Source organism: Lactuca virosa, chromosome 1 (genome assembly GCF_052849685.1).
Source record: "Lactuca virosa cultivar CGN04683 chromosome 1, Lactuca_virosa_CGN04683_v6, whole genome shotgun sequence".
Lineage (NCBI taxonomy): Eukaryota > Viridiplantae > Streptophyta > Magnoliopsida > Asterales > Asteraceae > Lactuca > Lactuca virosa.
Genome location: NC_136426.1, coordinates 146,864,704 through 146,883,620, shown reverse-complemented (window position 1 = coordinate 146,883,620; position 18,917 = coordinate 146,864,704). Strand labels below are relative to the sequence as shown.

The 18,917-nt window shown below is 47.3% G+C and overlaps 2 protein-coding genes across 2 annotated transcripts; both read left to right on the top strand.

Moving 5' to 3' along the window:
- The first annotated feature begins 10,251 nt into the window (after positions 1 to 10,251).
- LOC145121782 (uncharacterized) lies at positions 10,252 to 11,280 on the top strand. Its single transcript, XM_079057483.1, has one exon. It carries the CDS (start codon positions 10,252 to 10,254, stop codon positions 11,278 to 11,280), a length of 1,029 nt encoding a protein of 342 aa, XP_078913609.1.
- A 240-nt stretch (positions 11,281 to 11,520) lies between these two features.
- Positions 11,521 to 13,104, top strand: LOC145121775 (uncharacterized). The gene has a single exon (XM_079057477.1). The coding sequence runs from the start codon at positions 11,521 to 11,523 to the stop codon at positions 13,102 to 13,104; it is 1,584 nt and encodes a 527-aa protein (XP_078913603.1).
- Positions 13,105 to 18,917: the final 5,813 nt, after the last annotated feature.

The window sequence follows — 18,917 nt, the reverse complement described above, 5'->3', positions numbered from 1 at the left end:
GTTAAGGGTACCAAGTTATTTTGCATGGTTATTTACACCTTGTTTGTGATCCTCGGCATCCCGGTCACAAACTTGAAGGGCACAATCGAGATTTAAAAATGCCATTGAATAGTTCAATGAATCTCAAAAGATCTAGGAGTTTCAATCCATTTAAGACCTAAAATTTCTTTTCGTTTTTCATGGTGGAAATTGGTAAATCGTCATTTACCTACCTTCAAATATTTTGTAGCTTGGATTACGACATCCCTCTTCCAAGTTATAAAATATTGTGTTGGGTCCTAGCCTTAATATTTCATATTGGGTGTTATATTAAGGACATAAATCAACTAAACTTGAATTTCTCCCTCATAGATGTCTAGTTATGACAACTATGGTCTTCCATATCCTTTTGGATAAAGCTATTCTAATGAAGATGATATCCCAAATGGCGATCAAGGTGAAAGATTAATCCCTTTGTTGTGCATTAATGGGAATGGAAATCATACTTCACTTCCTCCACCTCCTCCAATTATTCTCCATAACCCACAAGTTCAAAGACTTGAAAAGTTGAAGGTCACTCAAGCCCTATTGGCAAGATGGAAAGTCTATGTGTGCTCACATCTTGGAGATGAAGTCATATATTGAAAAGCCGGGAGAGTTGGGTGTCAAAGTCTTGAGGAAGTTGGTTGTTGACTAGGTTCTTCAATCACTTCGTAAGTCACATAGTGAGTTCTTGTGACAACTCGAAATTTCTCTTTTGTATAAGCTATTCAATTCAATCAAAGTTAGACTCGTTTCTGCTATCTTTTAGCATTGTTTAGGGTCCGTTTAAGTGTTCTAAGCTTAAGTACAATCAAGATTGGGTATAGGGATGAGTTAATAAAGTCGTAAAGTTGCATTTCGGGCCAAACACTCCTTAAGGAGGAGTGTACGGACGTACACATGGGTGTACGGCCGTATACCCCCTCATGGCCGTACACTATCCCTATATAAGTTATACTTAGCCTTTTTCCAACACTTTTTACACTTCCAAGCCTAGATTTCGGATTTCTCTCTCTACTATCATCACATTTATCACCAAGATCTTCAAAGATGTAAGTGTTTCCCACCTTGAATTGTTGCTACCTTACTTTATCTAGTGGTGAATCCATGTTTTCATCTCATTAATCTCATCTTTGGCTAGATCTTCATCTTTCACCAAGAACACACACTAGTTCTTGGTGGCTGTAAACCCTCTTCAAGCTTCCAAATCGTGAGTAACTGCTTCCTATGCTTGTTACCTACTAGAGATCCTTGATATTCAACTTGAAATCGACCAACTTAGCATGAACATGAAGGATGTACGGCCGTACACACCTCATAGGGCCGTAAACCCTCTTTGATGCTCATTATTGGCCTTAAACTTGCATTAAAACTTAGAATGAGACCTAGAACACTTCCTTGATGCTAGTTAGGACCTTGAAAACACCTCAAATGCACACTTCTTCATGAGTGTACGACCGTATACTAATGGGCCGTACACCCATGGCCGCCGTAAACCTCCCTCATTCAATCACTTATGATTCTAACACTTAGTTTCAAGTGTTTCCAAGTCCCTAGGGTGGTTTCCTATCATAACTAGTTGTAATATACCCTAATTTGATGCATATATGTGTTATTACATGCTAAATAGGATCCGTTTGTGTTCGAGACTTCACTTGACACTCAGCATCCCATATCGATCTTTCATTCAAACCACTCACTTCAGGTGAGTTCATACCCCTATGTCTTTACTGTTTTTAACATTTTCAGGGGGGGGGGGATACAAGCCAAACATAAATGATTTGTGAAACTCATACAAAAGGATTTCAATAAACTTAACACGGATGCAATTGATACAACCATACAGTTTTCTATACTTTCATAAAACATACATATATTTCATCCCTTTTTGTACTACGCTGAGCATAAGGGGAGTTTTTCATCATAATCATAGGACTTTCAATGTAAAACATGAATTGAACGCACAAATGAACATATAAACTATAATAGGCATAGTTTATGGAACAATTAACATATCAATGTACAAGACAAAGAATCAATGCAACCCGACATATAAACTATGTAAAGTGTAGTTTATAAACTATGTAGACAACAAACTAAATTCAATGGATTCATTTTATTATACATGTAATCGTTAGTATAGCATTTTATGAGTGAGCATTCTTCGCGTACTTAACTAAGTACTAACAAAAGCCCTGAGATTATAGCCAGAGTCTCCTGGAGGGAGAACGTGAGTTTGTGTATAGATCTATATGGGATTGACAGTCCCGCACCATAACTGCTAGCTACAGTTAGGCCGGCAGGCCTGGGTGACAAAGTCATTTCGATTCCGATGCCTGAAGAACGTCGTTCAGGAAATTCAATGGTCAAGTATGGTTATAACAACTCATAAATTTGGTACTAAGAATATACGATTAATGTATGAATGGTAACAACTTCAATTAGTTTTATTATAAAGTAATAGAACTACTATACATATTACAGTTTTCAGAACTTTCCGAACGTACTATACATACTAGTGATGATCAAGGTTTTTCATGCAAACAGATATTTCTTATTCAATCAAACAATGCACGACACATTCAATGAGATTCAGCAACAAAATACATATGTTAGAAAATAATGGATTTTCTTGGAAACATACGAACATTTTACAAATGCATCAACAAATTCTCAGTTCAAAAGCATGCTTATGAACTCACCAGCTTTATGCTGATACTCTTTCAAACTGCTTGTATTCTCAGGAAAATAGTAGACATGTACCTCCTGGAGTTTTTGAGAAGTCAGAGCGTATAGATTCACATATATTTTTTTTGATTATACTTTGATTGTATAAAGTCAAGAACTAAACAGATGTAATTATGTTTTTCATATATATTCAATGTAATGGTTATGTTTACTTTGATTACTGTAATGCAATGGTTGTGATACTATACATGACGTCATCCACCCCCGAACGCTTCCGCCGTTCCGGTTTGGGGGTGTGACAGATTGGTATCATAGCCCTTGTTTATAGTGAACTAAGTATATCGAACCTTACATGGTATACAACTATAAACACTAAGGGGCCGAAGTGCTCTGAACTAAAAGTATAATTTTAAAATACATAAGTATTTTTATAAAAAGTATACAAGTATACCTGAGTACCAGAAACAGTGTCATAAGTAGAACAAAACAAAAGTATTTGGATGTTGGACGCTGCAGTTAAACCTGGATAATTATGTAATCATGTCTGGGATCAATATAGCCTGATTAACTATATTCATTTGAGACATGACCAACATGTGTCTTGTAACGCCCCGTTCCTGGTATGTAATTTAAATATTGAAATTTCCTTTTCTTAAGGGTTACTCGACGAATCAGTAGCCCCGACTCGTCGAGTAGAAACGGGGTTGCACGTGGACTTAGCGGGGAGACTCGACGAGTCCATATTCCCGACTCGGCGAGTCTGCCAGTCTGGATGAAACCCTAATTCTTAGGGTTTGTACCTTATTTAAACGTCATTATAGCCCCCATCCCAGCCTCCAGCACCTCTAGAACGTTCCCCCTCAAAACCCTAGCCCTCCATCGGTGAGTTTGAGTGATTTGGTGTATTCTTGGAAATGTAGAAGAGAAGGAAAGAGGGAAGGTTCAAAGGAGAAGAAGGAGATCCAGAAGCTAGCTTCCATTTACTACTTCATCTGGTAACAAAGCCTCTACCTTGTTCATTTTCCTAGTAGATCTTCATACATGCTTGTTTTGCCACTTTTGGGACATTTCAAGGTCCAAACTCAAGGTTGGAGCTCCCTTAGGGTAGTGAACTATAGATATGGGCATCTTTGAGCTCCAGGAGCTCAAAGTAGCTACCTTTATGCAATCAAGGCCTTGTTCCAAACCCTAGGTTCCCATTTCTAGCTTATTTTGGGTGTTTTAGCTTCATACCTTTATGCATGCACGTAAAGTTGGCAACTTTACGTGTTATATTAGCCCTAGAAGCTCATATCTATGAATTAGATGCACTGGAATCGATTAGAATCAACTGTATAGTGAAGACATGCATAGGACTCGACGAGTCGTTCATCGGACTTGGCGAGTCGGATCGCAAACCTCCGATTTCCCCGATTTGACAGTTATGAGTTGAATCAGCGAGTGGAAGAGGACTCGGTGAGTTAGGACAAGGATATGGAAGAGGAGGGACTCGACGAGTCTACGCCCTGACTCGGCGAGTCGAGTCGCGAGTAAGGGAATTGTGAGTTAGGGAACTTGACGAGTCCATAGTAGGACTCGGCGAGTAGAGTCAACCTGGAAGTTTGACTCTGACCAGGACTTTGACTTTGACAGGAGGGTAAATTGGTCATTTACTTCATGAGGAATCATCAGCTGATTCAGAGTGTTATGTGATTGTAGCCGGGAGTCACCGGAGCAGCAGATAAAGATTTCTCACTCGGGATATCAGTAGCCAGTTATACGAGGTGAGTTCTCTTTCGGTAGGAACGGGTCTACGGCACCAAGGCCAGCCCGTAGTGAGATATGATAGTGGTTGAGTGTGGGCGGGGCCCGTATCTTATCTTAGCGGAGTGTGGGCGAGGCCCGTATCTCATGGTAGTAGTTGATTATGATGTATGAATAGTAGATTAGCTTTACATGTTGTCTGTGTGATACTTGTATGTTGGGTTTAGTAGATGAGCGTGGGCGAGGCCCGTATCTCATCATAGCCGAGTGTGGGCGAGGCCCGTATCTCGAAGTAGCTGAGCGTGGGCGAGGCCCGTACCTCAGAGTTAGTGGAGTGTGGGCGAGGCCCGTATCTCCTAGACAATGGAGTGTGGGCGAGGCCCGTATCCCCCAGTTAGTGGAGTGTGGGCGAGTCCCGTATCTCCACGAGTGTGGGCGAGGCCCGTATCTCCTAGTTGCATGCTATGTGTAGATGGTATGTGGTAGATTGGGGAGACTCACTAAGCTTCGTGCTTATGGTTCTCAATTTTGGTTTCAGGTACTTCCACTAGCACTGGAAAGGGCTCGGGATGATCGCATGGCACACACCACAAACTTCAGCCTGGGAGTTAGACTCTGATATTTGGATATGTTACTTTGACACGAAATTTGATATGAGACATTTGTTATGATATTTTGAGACATACTACTTATGGTTTTTATTATGATATAAAATATTATGGTTTTCACAAAGAATCAAAAATGAAATTTTTAGACTGTGTTTTTGGGATGTTTCAAGTTGGTATCAGAGCCTTGGTTTGAGGGATTCGGGCACACTTTCGGGTTTGTCTGAACTCAAACTAAGGAAGTAGTATGAAACTTGCAAAAGAAAACCATTTTTACAAAAGTATTTTTAAAATAGAAAAGAACTTTGAAAAGAGAAAAGGGTGTGTGCACGCAATCAGCCGAGCTCAAGTAAGTACTCCCAAATTACCCATACAAGTTTATGCTATGTTATGATTATTAGCTTTATTAGAACAGCATGCTAGATTAGGACTAAGGATCTAGGAAGGATGCCTTATGTTCCTGTTATATGTGTTCAGCCTTATAAGAACTGCATGCTAGCACAAATTAGTTAGTATGATAGCCAGAGTAGTAGATGCTTGATTATGTGTACTCGATGCTCGAATGCTGCTTGCTTTGTGCTTTTAGGAGTCTTAGTTATCTTTCACTAAGTAGTAAACGAATATGTTACGTTGCATATTGCAAGGACTAAATAATTTCAGAAGGTTAAGTCTAGCTATATTTCGTAGCTCTTATCTGAGTCCAACCGTTGTAGAGTAGGATCTCTCATTCGAATAATTATCTAGTATGAGTAATATGTAACAGTATTCACGAGCTAGTTAGTGAAAGAAAGCATGGACTTCTTCTGCAGCTGATGGCGGAGAGTGGGTTGGAAATTACCCTAGGGCAAGCCTAGGAAGAGTTTAGTATGGGATCAACAGTAGTAGTAGTAGAAGGGACTTGGTGGAGTTGAGGTAGTTCTTGAGGAAAGTACGGATAGATGTGGAAGGTAGTATGGGCCCGTACTACCGAATGCTTTCCGCACTAGCAGATGTCCCGAGGGGGACAAGGTCCGACTTGCATCCTGTCTTCTGAAGGGCAGGGCACATGATTGGTGGGAGGAGGTCGGACATGTCATTGGGGATGATGCAGCTCTTGATGCTATGACCTGTAAGGATTTTGTGGCCCGGTTCAGGGCCGAGTTCACACCTGTTATTGAGGTGCAATAGCTTTCTAGGGAGTTCCAGGATCTCCAGCAGACGACGGAGATAGTGGCGGAGATTACCGCCAAGTTCAGGGAGAGAGCTCTTCTCGTTCCTCAGTACGCGACATACGAGGAGATGAAGAAGGCCCGGTATCATGAGATGTTGAGGAGTGATATCAGACAGTTTGTGAGCCGGTGCAGCTGTAAAATGCTGGATGACATGATTGCGAGGGCTCGTGAGAGGGAGACTGATCTTGATATGGAGAGGAAGAGGAAACCAGAGGTAGTGTCTGGTTCGGATAGTTCGGGCAAAAGGCCCAAGACAGATTCCCGAGGGAAGGCCCAACAGGGCCGAGGCCGCTGCGACAAGTGTGGTAGGTCGCACGATGGGGTGTGCAGGGCAGGGAGTTCGTGCTGCTTCAAATGCCGCCGAACAGGACATATGAGCAGGGATTGTACTGCTACTTCTACCGTTACTACCACATCACTTTCTGATCTGATTTGCTTTCAGTGCAATCATAGGGGCCATAAGAGGTCCCAGCGTCCGAGCTTAGCAGCAGCAGGGAAGGTGGCGACACCTGCCCCTGCTACTTTGAGGATTACAGACGGCCGTCAGGGTCGGGCTGAGGCGCCAGTGGCGAAGAGTAGAGCGTTCCAGATGACAGCAGAGGAGGCGCGAGCGACTCTTGATGTGGTGACGGGTATGTACTTTCCTCTTATCTCTATATTTAGTATTGATTTTTTCTTCATGGTTATGTGTTTGTATATAAGGTCGTTCTTAGTGAAGGGGGCTACCCGGTCATTTGTCTCGCTTGCGCTTAGCAAGCGGTTTAGCAGAGCTCCAGGGGAGCTGGATTGCCCACTTGAGGTTGAGATAGCCGATGACAGGACCGTCAGGGTCGTGAGAGTTCATAGAGGATGTACGCTACAGTTATTTGATGAGCAGTTCTCAGTAGACTTGGTTCCTATTCCCCTGCGAGGGAATAAGGTTATAGTGGGTATGAATTAGCTGAGCCCCAATGGGGCAGTGATTGATTGTGAGCTGCAGTTAGTGAGGGTTTGCACTCCTAGTGGGGGAGAGTTAGTGATTCAAGGCGAGAGGCCACAGCGCGGACCGATTCTTTGTTCGGCAGCGAGAGCGAGGCGCTATTTCCAGCAGGGATGTGCAGGATACGTCGCCTATGTTATGGATACCCGGGAAAAGGGTAAGGCGATAGTTGATGATGTACCAGTAGTGCGAGAGTACCCGAACGTATTCCCAGAGGATTTTCCTGGAATACCTCCGGAGAGACAGGTTGAGTTTCGGATTGATCTGGTTCCTGGTGCGGCTCCGATAGCCAAGGCACCGTATTGGTTGGCTCCTCCGAGATGCAGGAGTTGTCTATGCAGCTGCAAGAGCTGCTAGACAAGGGTTTTATCAGGCCGAGCAGTTCACCATGGGGAGCCCCGATCCTGTTTGTGAAGAAGAAGGACGGGTCGCACGGTATGTGCATTGATTATCGGGAGCTGCATAAGGTAACGGTGAAGAACCGTTACCCACTTCCGAGGATAGATGATTGGTTCGATCAGCTTCAGGGAGCGTCTTGGTTTTCCAAGATTGATCTATGGTCCGGGTATCACCAGATGCGGGTCAGAGAGGATGATGTGCAGAAGACCGCTTTTAGGACCCGCTATGGTCATTATGAGTTCGTGGTGATGTCGTTTGGGCTCACCAATGCTCCAGCCGCGTTCATGGACCTCATGAACCGTATGTGCATACCGATGCTGGATCGGTCTGTGATAGTATTCATTAATGATATTGATGACGTGCCTAGGGCAGCACGGCAGAAGCACGAGCCGGACACGCCAGCTGGGCCCGATCCAGCAGGCTTAGCTTCCGCTGGCACCCCCGGGAGTGGAAGGCACAAGCGAAAGGCTCGCGCATGATAACTGGGCCCAGCCCAGCAGGCTTAGCGTCCGCTGGCGCCCTCGGGAGCGGAACGCATAGGCGAAAGGCTCGCGCCCGCCTAGAGACACTCCCAGCTCCAAGACAAAAGAAACGGTCAGGAGACAAGCAGAAGGATCAGACCATTACCGTCAGAGCCAATAAGAGCGCCCTAACGGTTAAAGGCGCATGACCCTCCAATCAGCACCCCTGATCATGTCTCCCCAAAAAACCGATCTTGTCTGGTACGGATCAGGCAAGGGAGCTAGGTATAAAAGGATACGCTCTCAGACCTACGAGGTAAGCTCTCTGGACTCTCTAAGAGGGCACACCCAAAGATCCTAAACACTCTCTAACTTGACCGTCGGAGCGTTCTTCCGGGAACTCCTCCCGGAAAGCGGCTGACGACCCTCTTCTTTTGTGATCTTGCAGAGGTAATCGAGAATCCTAGCGAACGATACCGATCGAGCCAGTTCAAGGTCGCATCATTTGGCGCCATTCGTTTGTGAGATCAAGAACACAAACTAAAAGCACGAAAGTAACAAGTGAATGGCGTCCGACGGCAGTGAGGGACAACAGCCAAGTCCCATACGCCTCATGGCAGCGTTGGACGAAACACCGCCGCCTATAGCAGTCAGCAGAGTCGCCACAGGCGAAGGAAGCTCAACGGTAACCACTGAAGGTGCCCCACAACCGCCAGTTCACCAGCCAAGAACAACTCCGATGGGGCCATTTCCAACAACATCCCTTCAGATGCCACCATTCTTTATGCCGCCGTTGCAACAAACACAACCGGTTCATTCAGCGATGGTTCCATCAGGCCACGTTTTCAACATCCCACCGTCGTTTACAGCGACACCGCCATACCAGGTGACAAGCGGGCAGAGTTCAATGCTTTCAGTACCACCGTTGGCACAAACCATGATAGCTCAAACGCCGCCTGTCTATTCGCTGGCCGGCACATGGTCCGGACCAACCATCACCGCTAACAATAACTTGCAGCAGCCAACAACGGCTAGCCTAATGAACCATATACACCCTTTCCCCTCCAGTTACCCCCTCCAACTACCATTCCAGCCGTATCCCTTTTACGGACCAAGCCCTGGCTATCACAACCCGCCACCATATGGCTTAAACATACAATATCCACCGCCGAGAGCGTCGACCGCCCCCAACCACAAATGCTTTTCCCGTAGTGTGACGTCACCATTCGTCAAAGAGTTGTTGGACTACGAAATACCAAACACAGCCAAACTGCCAACGCTCAAGACGTATAACGGCACCACTGACCCGGATAGCCACATCGACACATATGAATGGACCATGACGTCGTTGAAGCTTGATGAAAGGTTTTGGTGCACGTATTTCCCAACCACACTCGACGGCAACGCCGACACGTGGTTCAAGACGCTACAGCCGGGCAACATTTCCAATTTTGCCCAGCTTAAGTATCTTTTTCTTACCAACTTTATGCAATTACAAAAGTACAAGGGAGACTCTCATTCAATCATAGGCTGTAAGCAAAAGGAGGGTGAAACTGTACGGGAATACTTCACAAGGTTCATAAACGCCACGTTAGACGTACTGGGGCATGATGAGGGGCTCATAGTCGGTGCCTTCACGTGGGGGCTTTTGCCAGGCCCTTTATCGCAAAAACTCATGGGAAAGAAGCCTCTAACACAGGCCGAATTGAAGGAAAGGGTGGAGCGATATTTGAGACAGGAGGATGGAGAAGTAGCAAAACATGCCTACTTGAGTGCAATGAATACCAGACACCACAACCCGGGTCACACGGATTTCCGAGGGGGAAGTAGGCACTACGGCCAAGCAAGGAGACCACAGGCTCGGTTCCGACCGTTCAGCAGGGATGACAGGCGCGGCCGTCACCCGGAGGTGTACACGGTGTCGGAGAAGCAGCAGCCAGCCAAATCGCCAAAGAACCGGTACTGTGAATACCACAAAAGTAAGACGCACGACACAACTAACTGTTCGGTATTAAAAAAAAGAAATGGAAGAGAAGCAGCTCAAAGGGGACCTGGTGGAAATAGCACGAAGCTTGCGTGCCAAGTTTGACGCTGAAAACGCTAAGAACATACCTCACGAAGGAACCCAGCCCAAGGAGATATTCATGATACGGAGTAAGAGAAGCAGAGGAGAGCAACAAACGGAACAAGGGACCACCATAACCCCGATGTGCACGCTCACGTTCTCTGTTCAAGACCCTCGCCCGGAGGGATGGAGGGGCGACGACCCACTGGTAATCCAAGCTTCCATCAGGGATGTAATCATACATAGGGTCTACGTTGACACAGGAAGTTCGGCGGACATTATTTATGAGCACTGTTTCCGGCTTCTCCCAGATCGCTGGAAGGACAACCTACGACCCGCGACGGGGAGGCTGATCGGGTTCACCGGCCATAGCCTATGGCCGCTAGGCACAATTCATCTTCCCCTGACCATAACCAGCCACGATAAGCAGCAAAAGAAAACCACTCTGATTGACTTTGTGGTCATCCGACATGCGGCAGAGCACAATATTATTCTGGGGAGAACAACTCTCTTAAAGCTAGGAGCGGTTCCATCAACCATGCATGGAGTTATGAAGTTCGACACTCCAATGGGCGCAGCCACGGTACTGGTCACTCCACCGAAAGAATTGCAATGCTTTACAATTATGAAACCAGCAGAGATAACTAAAGAGGCCAAGAAGCCGAAACGTGACCCCACAAAAGGAAAGGAGGTGATCAACGTGGAACACCCTGACCAGCCGGTCAGTATTGGATGTGATCTCCCGAGTCGCGTAAGAGGAGCGTTGGTCGACTTGCTCAAGCGGTATAAACACGTGTTTGCATGGACCCCCATGGACATGGTGGGGGTACAAAGGAAAGTCATTGAGCACAAGCTTGTAATTAAACCAGGAGCAAAGGAGGTTAAGCAAAAGAAGAGGGTCCAGGGTGGGGACCGCAATAGGGCAATCAACGCCGAAGTGGCCAAACTAGCAGAAGTTGGAATAGTAAGGGAAGCAATATTCCCGACGTGGATCGCCAACCCAGTCATGGTCCGCAAGCAAGATGGGTCATGGCGAATGTGCATAGACTTTTCCGACTTAAACAAAGCATGCCCTAAAGACTGCTACCCTCTCCCAGAAATTGACTAGAAGGTAGAGTCACTGCAAGGATTCAAGCTGAAGTGTTTTTTAGATGCATATAAAGGGTATCACCAGATTTTGATGAGCAAAGAGGACGAGGAAAAAACGGCTTTTTACACGGACCATGGCAGTTTCTGTTACACTAAGATGCCTTTCGGTCTAAAGAATGCCGGGGCCACATACCAGCACCTAGTTGACTCGATCTTTGCCAAACAAATTGGGAGAAACATTGAAGTATATGTGGACGATATGGTGATTAAAATCCCACACGAAGACAAGATGTTAAAATACATCGAGGAGACTTTCCAAACCCTAGAGAAGGTAAAAATGAAGCTAAACCCGACTAAGTGCACATTTGGGGTGGAAGAGGGGCAGTTCCTGGGGTACTATGTCACCAGACAGGGCATCCAGCCCAGCCCAACCAAGGTGGACGAGCTCATTGAAACGCCAACCCCAGGCACCCTCAGGGACGCGCAAGGCCTAAACGGAAAGCTTACAGCTTTGAGCAGGTTCATCTTAAAATCCGCTGACAAGGCCATGCCGTTATTCCACATGTTAAAAGGTTGCATCGAAAAGAACAACTTCCAATGGACGAACGAAGCAGAAGTAGCGCTCCAGAAAATCAAGGAGGCATTACACAAGTTACCCACGCTGGCCAGTCCCGTCCCAGGGGAGACATTGCAAATGTATCTTTCGACCTCAAACGAAGCAATATCCTCAGTATTAATTGTAGAAAGGGAAGGAGAACAGAGGCCGATGTATTTTGTAAGCAGGGCACTACAAGGGCCAGAACTCAACTACCCCACCATGGAAAAGTTAGTCCTGGCACTCATCTACGCGGGACGGCGACTAAGGCGGTATTTTCAGGCACATCAGATCGAGGTGTTAACAAACTGCCCCATCAAACAAATACTGCTTAAACCAGAGACGTCGGGCAGGCTAGCGAAATGGGCAATTGAATTAGGAGAACATGATATAAGTTACCACCCGAGAACAAGTATTAAGGGACAAGCATTGGCCGACTTCCTGCTAGAAATCCCAGACGAGGGGGGTCCTGCCAAGGAGAAAGTGTGGGCAGTTGAAGAAGCCCCGCTCGACAAAAGTTCGTGGACATTATATACGGACGGAGCATCTAGCAGGGAAGGATCGGGGGCGGGGCTGATCCTGACTAGCCCAGAAGGGGAAGAAGTGACCTATGCCCTCCAGTTTGATTTTCACATATCAAACAATGAGGCGGAGTACGAGGCTTTGCTCGCAGGACTACGACTAGCCAAGCAGATGGGTGCAAAGGCTGTAACAACCTTGACAGACTCAAGGCTAGCAGCGAACCAGGTCAATGGAAGTTTCGAGGTGAGAGATCAGAGAATGGGAAGGTACGTGAAGAGGGTGAAACAACTAATCGAATCATTTAAGCAGTTCACAATAAGGCAGATACCTAGAAGCGAAAACAAGAGGGCGAATGCCTTAAGCAAATTGGCGTCCACATGCTTCGACCACCTATCGAAGAAAGTCCTGGTAGAGGTGCTCCGGGAAAGAAGTATAGACGAAAGGCAGGTGAATACCTTAACGACCACTGGACCAACGTGGATGACACCATACAGGGAATACCTACAAAGAGGGGTGCTCCCGGACGATCACGGCGAGGCCAATAAGATACGTATAAAAGCGCCCTCTTATGCATTAATAAATGGAGAGCTATACAAGAAAGGGTTCACAGCGCCATGGCTGAAGTGTGTAGACCAAGCCAAAGGGAGAGAGATGCTACAGGAAGCACATGTAGGCCAGGTGGGTGCACACGAGGGGGCACGGGCCCTAACAGGCAAAGTACTATGAATTGGTGTATACTGGCCCACAATACAGCAAGATGCGCTAGAAATAGCCAGGAGATGTAGGGAATGCCAGTCATACGCCCCAATCCAAGCAAACCCCCCAACACCATTGCATAACATATCTAGTCCGTGGCCGTTTTATCAATGGGGTATAGATATAGTGGGCCCATTCCCGGAGGCACCAGGAAAGCTGAAATACATGGTGGTGGCCGTGGACTACTTCACAAAATGGATTGAAGCGGAGCCGTTAGCGTGCGTCTCAGGGAGACACATTATAAAGTTTATATGGAAGAATATTATAACAAGGTTCGGGACGCCTAAAGTACTCATCAGTAACAACGGCCTGCAGTTTGCCGAGAACCCATTCAAGGAGTGGTGCGCCACTAAAGGGATAAAACAACGTTTCACGTCAGTAGCGCACCCGCAGGCGAACGGACAGACGGAGGTGTCCAATCGAACTATTGTGAATGGGATTAAGAAAAGGCTGGGCAGAGCAAAAGGGAACTGACCGGAGGAAATACCAACAGTGCTATGGTCATACAGGACCACACCACGAACAAGCACGCAAGAAACCCCGTTCAGCTTGACATACGGGACAGAAGCCATGCTCCCCATGGAATTAACAGTGAGTACGCTAAGGGCGGCCAACACAGATGAATAAAACAATGTACATGACCTGAGGATAAACCTAGATATCCTAGAAGAAAAACGCAAAAAATTAGAGATGCGCCAGGCTGCATACAAACATGCAACAGAGAGGTATTACAACCAAAGGGTAAAGGAGAAAGCGTTCAAAATGGGTGAGTATGTCCTAAGGAAAAACAAAGCGAGTCGAGCCCAACCCCAAGGCAAGCTAGGCCCAGCGTGGGAAGGCCCTTACAAAGTCACAGAAACAAAATGGAATGGCGCATATGCCTTAGAAACGATGGAAGGGCAGCAGATTCCAAGAACATGGAACGCCAGGAACTTGAAAAAGTTTTTCTTTTGAACAAAGAAAAGTATAATCCCAGTCGATCGACACGCTGCTTAGTGCGGCACATCCCAAGTACTTAGTGTACACAAGTCCATGCTTAGTGACATGAGTTTCATACTTAGTGTATTTATAAGCCATGGTTAATGTAATGGGATTATTCAAATGCTAATCTTTAATACTTATTAACTCTTAACAATTGAAAATGTACATATAGAGATCCAGTTGTTGGGTACTAAGAGCACCCAGTACCGATACTTAGCGTATCGACAATGACATAGGCGAGACAGAATGCCTAGTGCATCAGAGCGCTATTTTCTTTTCAATATATATATATATATATATATATATATATATATAAGAGAACAAACATCAAACAAATAGCGCTTAGAGTTCGTGATTACACACATAAAACAGAGAATATTGTTCAAAAGCCCACACGTTATACAAACTAAAGGCACCACATGGCCATCAAAAGAAGTATACAAGACAAGAAACTAAAACATGCAAAGAAATTTTCACGCCCCAAGAGGGGTAGCACACGATGTCGGGGCATCTTCAACAACATCATCCTCGCCACACGCGACTTCGTTCCCCCCAGCAGCCACCTCACCTTCTCCACAATAACCATCACCACCATCTTCACCTTCTCCACAATCACCATCACCACCCTCGGTACCCTTCCCAGCATCGACCTCAACCATCGGCGCAATACCCTGACCCATTGCACTCTCCGAAGTACCCTCTGAACCAGCAAACGAGCACAACTCTCGGAGGCCTCCAACATCCAATTCACCCAGACCCAACAAGGATGCATGATCCATACTGGCAAAAGATAACAAAGCGTCGTTCACACTAACCACGGGACCGACAGAAGCGGCATCAACACCGACGTCTCCACCACCAGCACCAGCAGAGGTTTTCTGAACAGACTCAACCCCGACCATAAAAGCAGCATGCCGGATGAGACTTATCGCGTTAGTAAAGTCCGGATGCTCAATCAATTTATCAACAATTCGAACAACACCAACATGCACCAGCCAATCCAAATCCTGACGGGAAGTGCCCTAATACGATTGTAATGACGAAATAAGCTTATCACGATCAGCGGCATCACGCTCAAGACTTTCTACCTGGATCATGAAACCCTCATTCACCTGAGTCAAGGAATCGACCTTAGCTTCCAAAACAACCCTAGTCTCGTCAAGGATGGTCTTCTCAGAGGATAGCAATTCACACCTCTGCTCAGACAGACGGAGGTCCTCGCCAAACTCGCTAAGGCGACGTTCCAGCCCCATCACGTGTGACCTACAAGTAGCATGGGCGGCCTCCATCTCGCCAAGAGCATGAACACGACGGGAACCCGCGACAAGGTAAAACATGGCTTGCACAGCGGCATAAGCCATGTTATGGGCAAGTGCAGGATTACCCATAGCCTCCATATCGCCAACAGCAGCCAGAGGAAAAGCGTGGCGGGAAAACTCCAAGGCATTATTACGAACAGAGAGTCGGGAATCGTTGCGGAGATCCCAGGAAGGAACAAAAACATGAGACTCAGTAGAGCTGTCTCCAGAAACACCACCTAAAGGAACCGAAACTGACCCGGGGCCGCTGGAGCCTTTAACCGGGGAAAACTTTGGGGAAACCAATGAAACACCTGGAACAGGAATAGAGGAGGAAGCAGGAGCAACGGGCTGTTCAATCGCCCTGTCGATCCCTTCGGACTGTTGCATGTCGTCATCAGGGATCACGACCACACCGGCCGGTGTGGAAGTCATAGAGCTCAGCAGACAAGAGAAGTTGCGCCGGGTATGAACTCTTTTGGCAGCGGTGGGTGCGCCGGTAACCGGCTCTCCCATGGCTAAGACAGCTTTCCTCTTCGCTTGCATTCGCCGGAAATCCGTGATAATCCCCTCCTTGCTGTCTTCGCTGCCCTTCATGGAGGAGGAGCGAGCGCTACCCAGGGGCAAGACATCAGAGATTGGGCGGGCGCGTAAAGGATCTTCCTCCGATGCTGACGAGCATGCATGTGGGGTAGAAGGAGCAGCAGTTAAGGCAAACTGGTCCAAACGGCGAGGTGGAGGAAGCCGATCAACCAGATCCACCTTACAGAACTCTAACTTGCCCCGATAGCGCTTCCGTAACACCTCATCCATGGACAGAGAAGATTCGACACTTAGAGATATCAGAAAAAGGAATATCAGTCACCTAGTAGTAACAAGGGGGAGAAGGGAAAGAGAAGGGTACAACACTTACCGTCGACAACGGAGAAAAACACCGCCATCTTGCCACGACGCCTCCAAGAAGGGCTCATCCCAACACCAGAAAGCAAAGCCTCAGAATAATCCTCAGGGGATACTTGCACACACTTCAGATAATCAGCCACACTTTGGTTGTGGGGGAAGAGCTTGGGGATGGTATTGGCAAAAGCGTTCGCACGATACCGGCCGCTTCCAACCAACTCCTGGTTTACCCATAGCCACTTGTCTTGCCAGTTCTTAGGGGTTCGCCCGTCGGGAACCAAGACGTGCCCCCCTCGCCGGACTGAAAAGGTGCACTTATCTCTGGTGAAGCAGAATCGGAAGAAAAACTTGAAAACAAAGTAATCCGGAAGATACCCGTTGGCCCTGCAGATCATCTCGAATGCAACCTCTTTGTTGACTGCATTAGGGGTCAGCATCTGAAGACTGCAACCGTCCTTCTGAAAGACCTCCTCTTGAAAATCAGTCAGGGGGAAGCGGATGCCAGCGTCTAGGGTTTTCAAGTAAACCCCAATCTTGCCAGGGGGAGGGGATGAGATACTAGAACCAGGTGCGGGAAACTCTACGCCTTCCAAAGAAGATAAGCCATAGGTGACCTCCAGTTGACGATACTCAGTGGCGGAAGGGAGGATACCGGGAAGGTTTGCCATGAAAAAGGAAGAGAGAAGAAGACAAGCCAGAAAAGAGGAAGACGAAGAAGGAAGGAGAAAAAGATAAAGAGAAACCGTTCAAAGGCCCTTATAAAGAAGAGGAAGATACGGGATATTTAAATGCCTGACACGGTGACGTAATTGCCAGACATCATGCGCAGTCACGTCGCCATTAAAGACGGAACGACGGGTAAAGGAAAACCGACACGCGTAAGCTATCTAAGTCCAGAACGCCGTAGCTAGCGCTGCAACGCTACGGCTACAGGACTGGGGGACTTGATGACGTGCCTAGGGCAGCATGGCAGAAGCACGAGCCAGACACGCCATCCGGGCCCGGTCCAGCAGGCTTAGCGTCCGCTGGCACCCCCGGGAGTGGAAGGCACAAGCGAAAGGCTCGCACACGATAACTGGGCCCAGCCCAACAGGCTTAGCGTTCGCTGGCGCGCTCGAGAGCGGAACGCACAGGCGAAAGGCTCGCGCCCGCCTAGAGACGCTCCCAGCTCCAAGACAAAAGAAACGGTCAGGAGACAAGCAGAAGGATCAGACCATTACCGTCAGAGCCAATAAGAGCGCCCTAACGGTTAAAGGCGCATGACCCTCCAATCAGCGCCCCTGATCCTGTCTCCCCAAAAAAGCGATCTTGTCTGGTACGGATCAGGCAAGGGAGCTAGGTATAAAAGGATACGCTCTTAGATCTACGAGGTAAGCTCTCTGGACTCTCTAAGAGGGCACACCCAAAGATCCTAAACACTCTCTAACTTGACCGTCGGAGCGTTCTTCCGGGAACTCCTCCCAGAAAGCGGCTGATGACCCTGTTCTTTTTTGATCTTGCAGAGGTAATCGAGAATCCTAGCGAACGATACCGATCGAGCCAGTTCAAGGTCGCATCAGATATCTTGGTTTATTCCAAGACTGAGGAGCAACATGAGGAACACTTGAGGGAGGTGCTTGAGACCTTAAGGAGGGAGAGACTTTTCGCAAATTTCTCTAAGTGCGAGTTCTGGTTGCACGAGGTGCAGTTCCTGGGGCACCTTGTCAACCAGAAGGGTATATTAGTAGATCCGTCCAAGATTGAGGCCGTGATGCAGTGGGAGGTCCCGAGGTCTCCATCCGAGATTCGGAGCTTCCTGGGCTTGGCAGGGTACTACAGGAGATTCATCCAGGATTTCACCAAGATAGCAGTACCGCTCACTCAACTGACCAAGAAGTCGGTTGTATATCGCTGGGGCCCTGAGCAGCAAGCAGCCTTCGAGACTCTCAGGCAGCGATTGTGTGAGGCGCCGATTCTCACCCTGCCAGAGGGAGTAGATAATTTTGTGGTCTATTGTGACGCTTCGATCACATGCATGGGATCAGTATTGATGCAACGAGGCCATGTGATAGCTTATGCCTCTAGACAGTTGAAGCCTCACGAGGCTAACTATCCGACGCATGATTTAGAATTGGGGGCCGTTGTGTTCGCCCTCAAGATTTGGCGGGATTATCTCTATGGGGTCTAATGTACCATTTACACGGATCACAAGAGTCTGAGGTACCTCATGGATCATCCGAATCTGAACATGAGGCAGTGTCGGTGGTTAGACATGGTAAAGGATTATGACTGTGAGATCCTTTATCACCTGGGAAAGGCCAACGTAGTGGCCGACACCCTGAGCCGCAAGGCGGTAGCGGCTCTGATCCAAGATATCTGTCTGAGGATGACAACGATTACTCCACTGCTGGAGAAGATTAGGGAGGCGCAGGTTGAGGGCCTGAAGGAGGAGCGCCAAAAGTGCGAAAGGATAGTGGGTCGAGTGGCTTCGTTTGATTACGACAGCCGGGGTTATTAACCTTGTATGGGAGGGTCTAGGTACCGACAGAGCGTTGACCTGGTGGAATGGTCGAGTCAAATCCCTAACCCTGCCGATCGCCAATGCCATGGGTTGGGAGAGCCTGA

Excerpts from the sequence above, each read along its gene's own strand:
- LOC145121775 (XM_079057477.1), top strand. The coding sequence starts at position 11,521 with ATGGTGATTAAAATCCCACACGAAGACAAGATGTTAAAATACATCGAG.
- LOC145121782 (XM_079057483.1), top strand. The coding sequence starts at position 10,252 with ATGATACGGAGTAAGAGAAGCAGAGGAGAGCAACAAACGGAACAAGGG.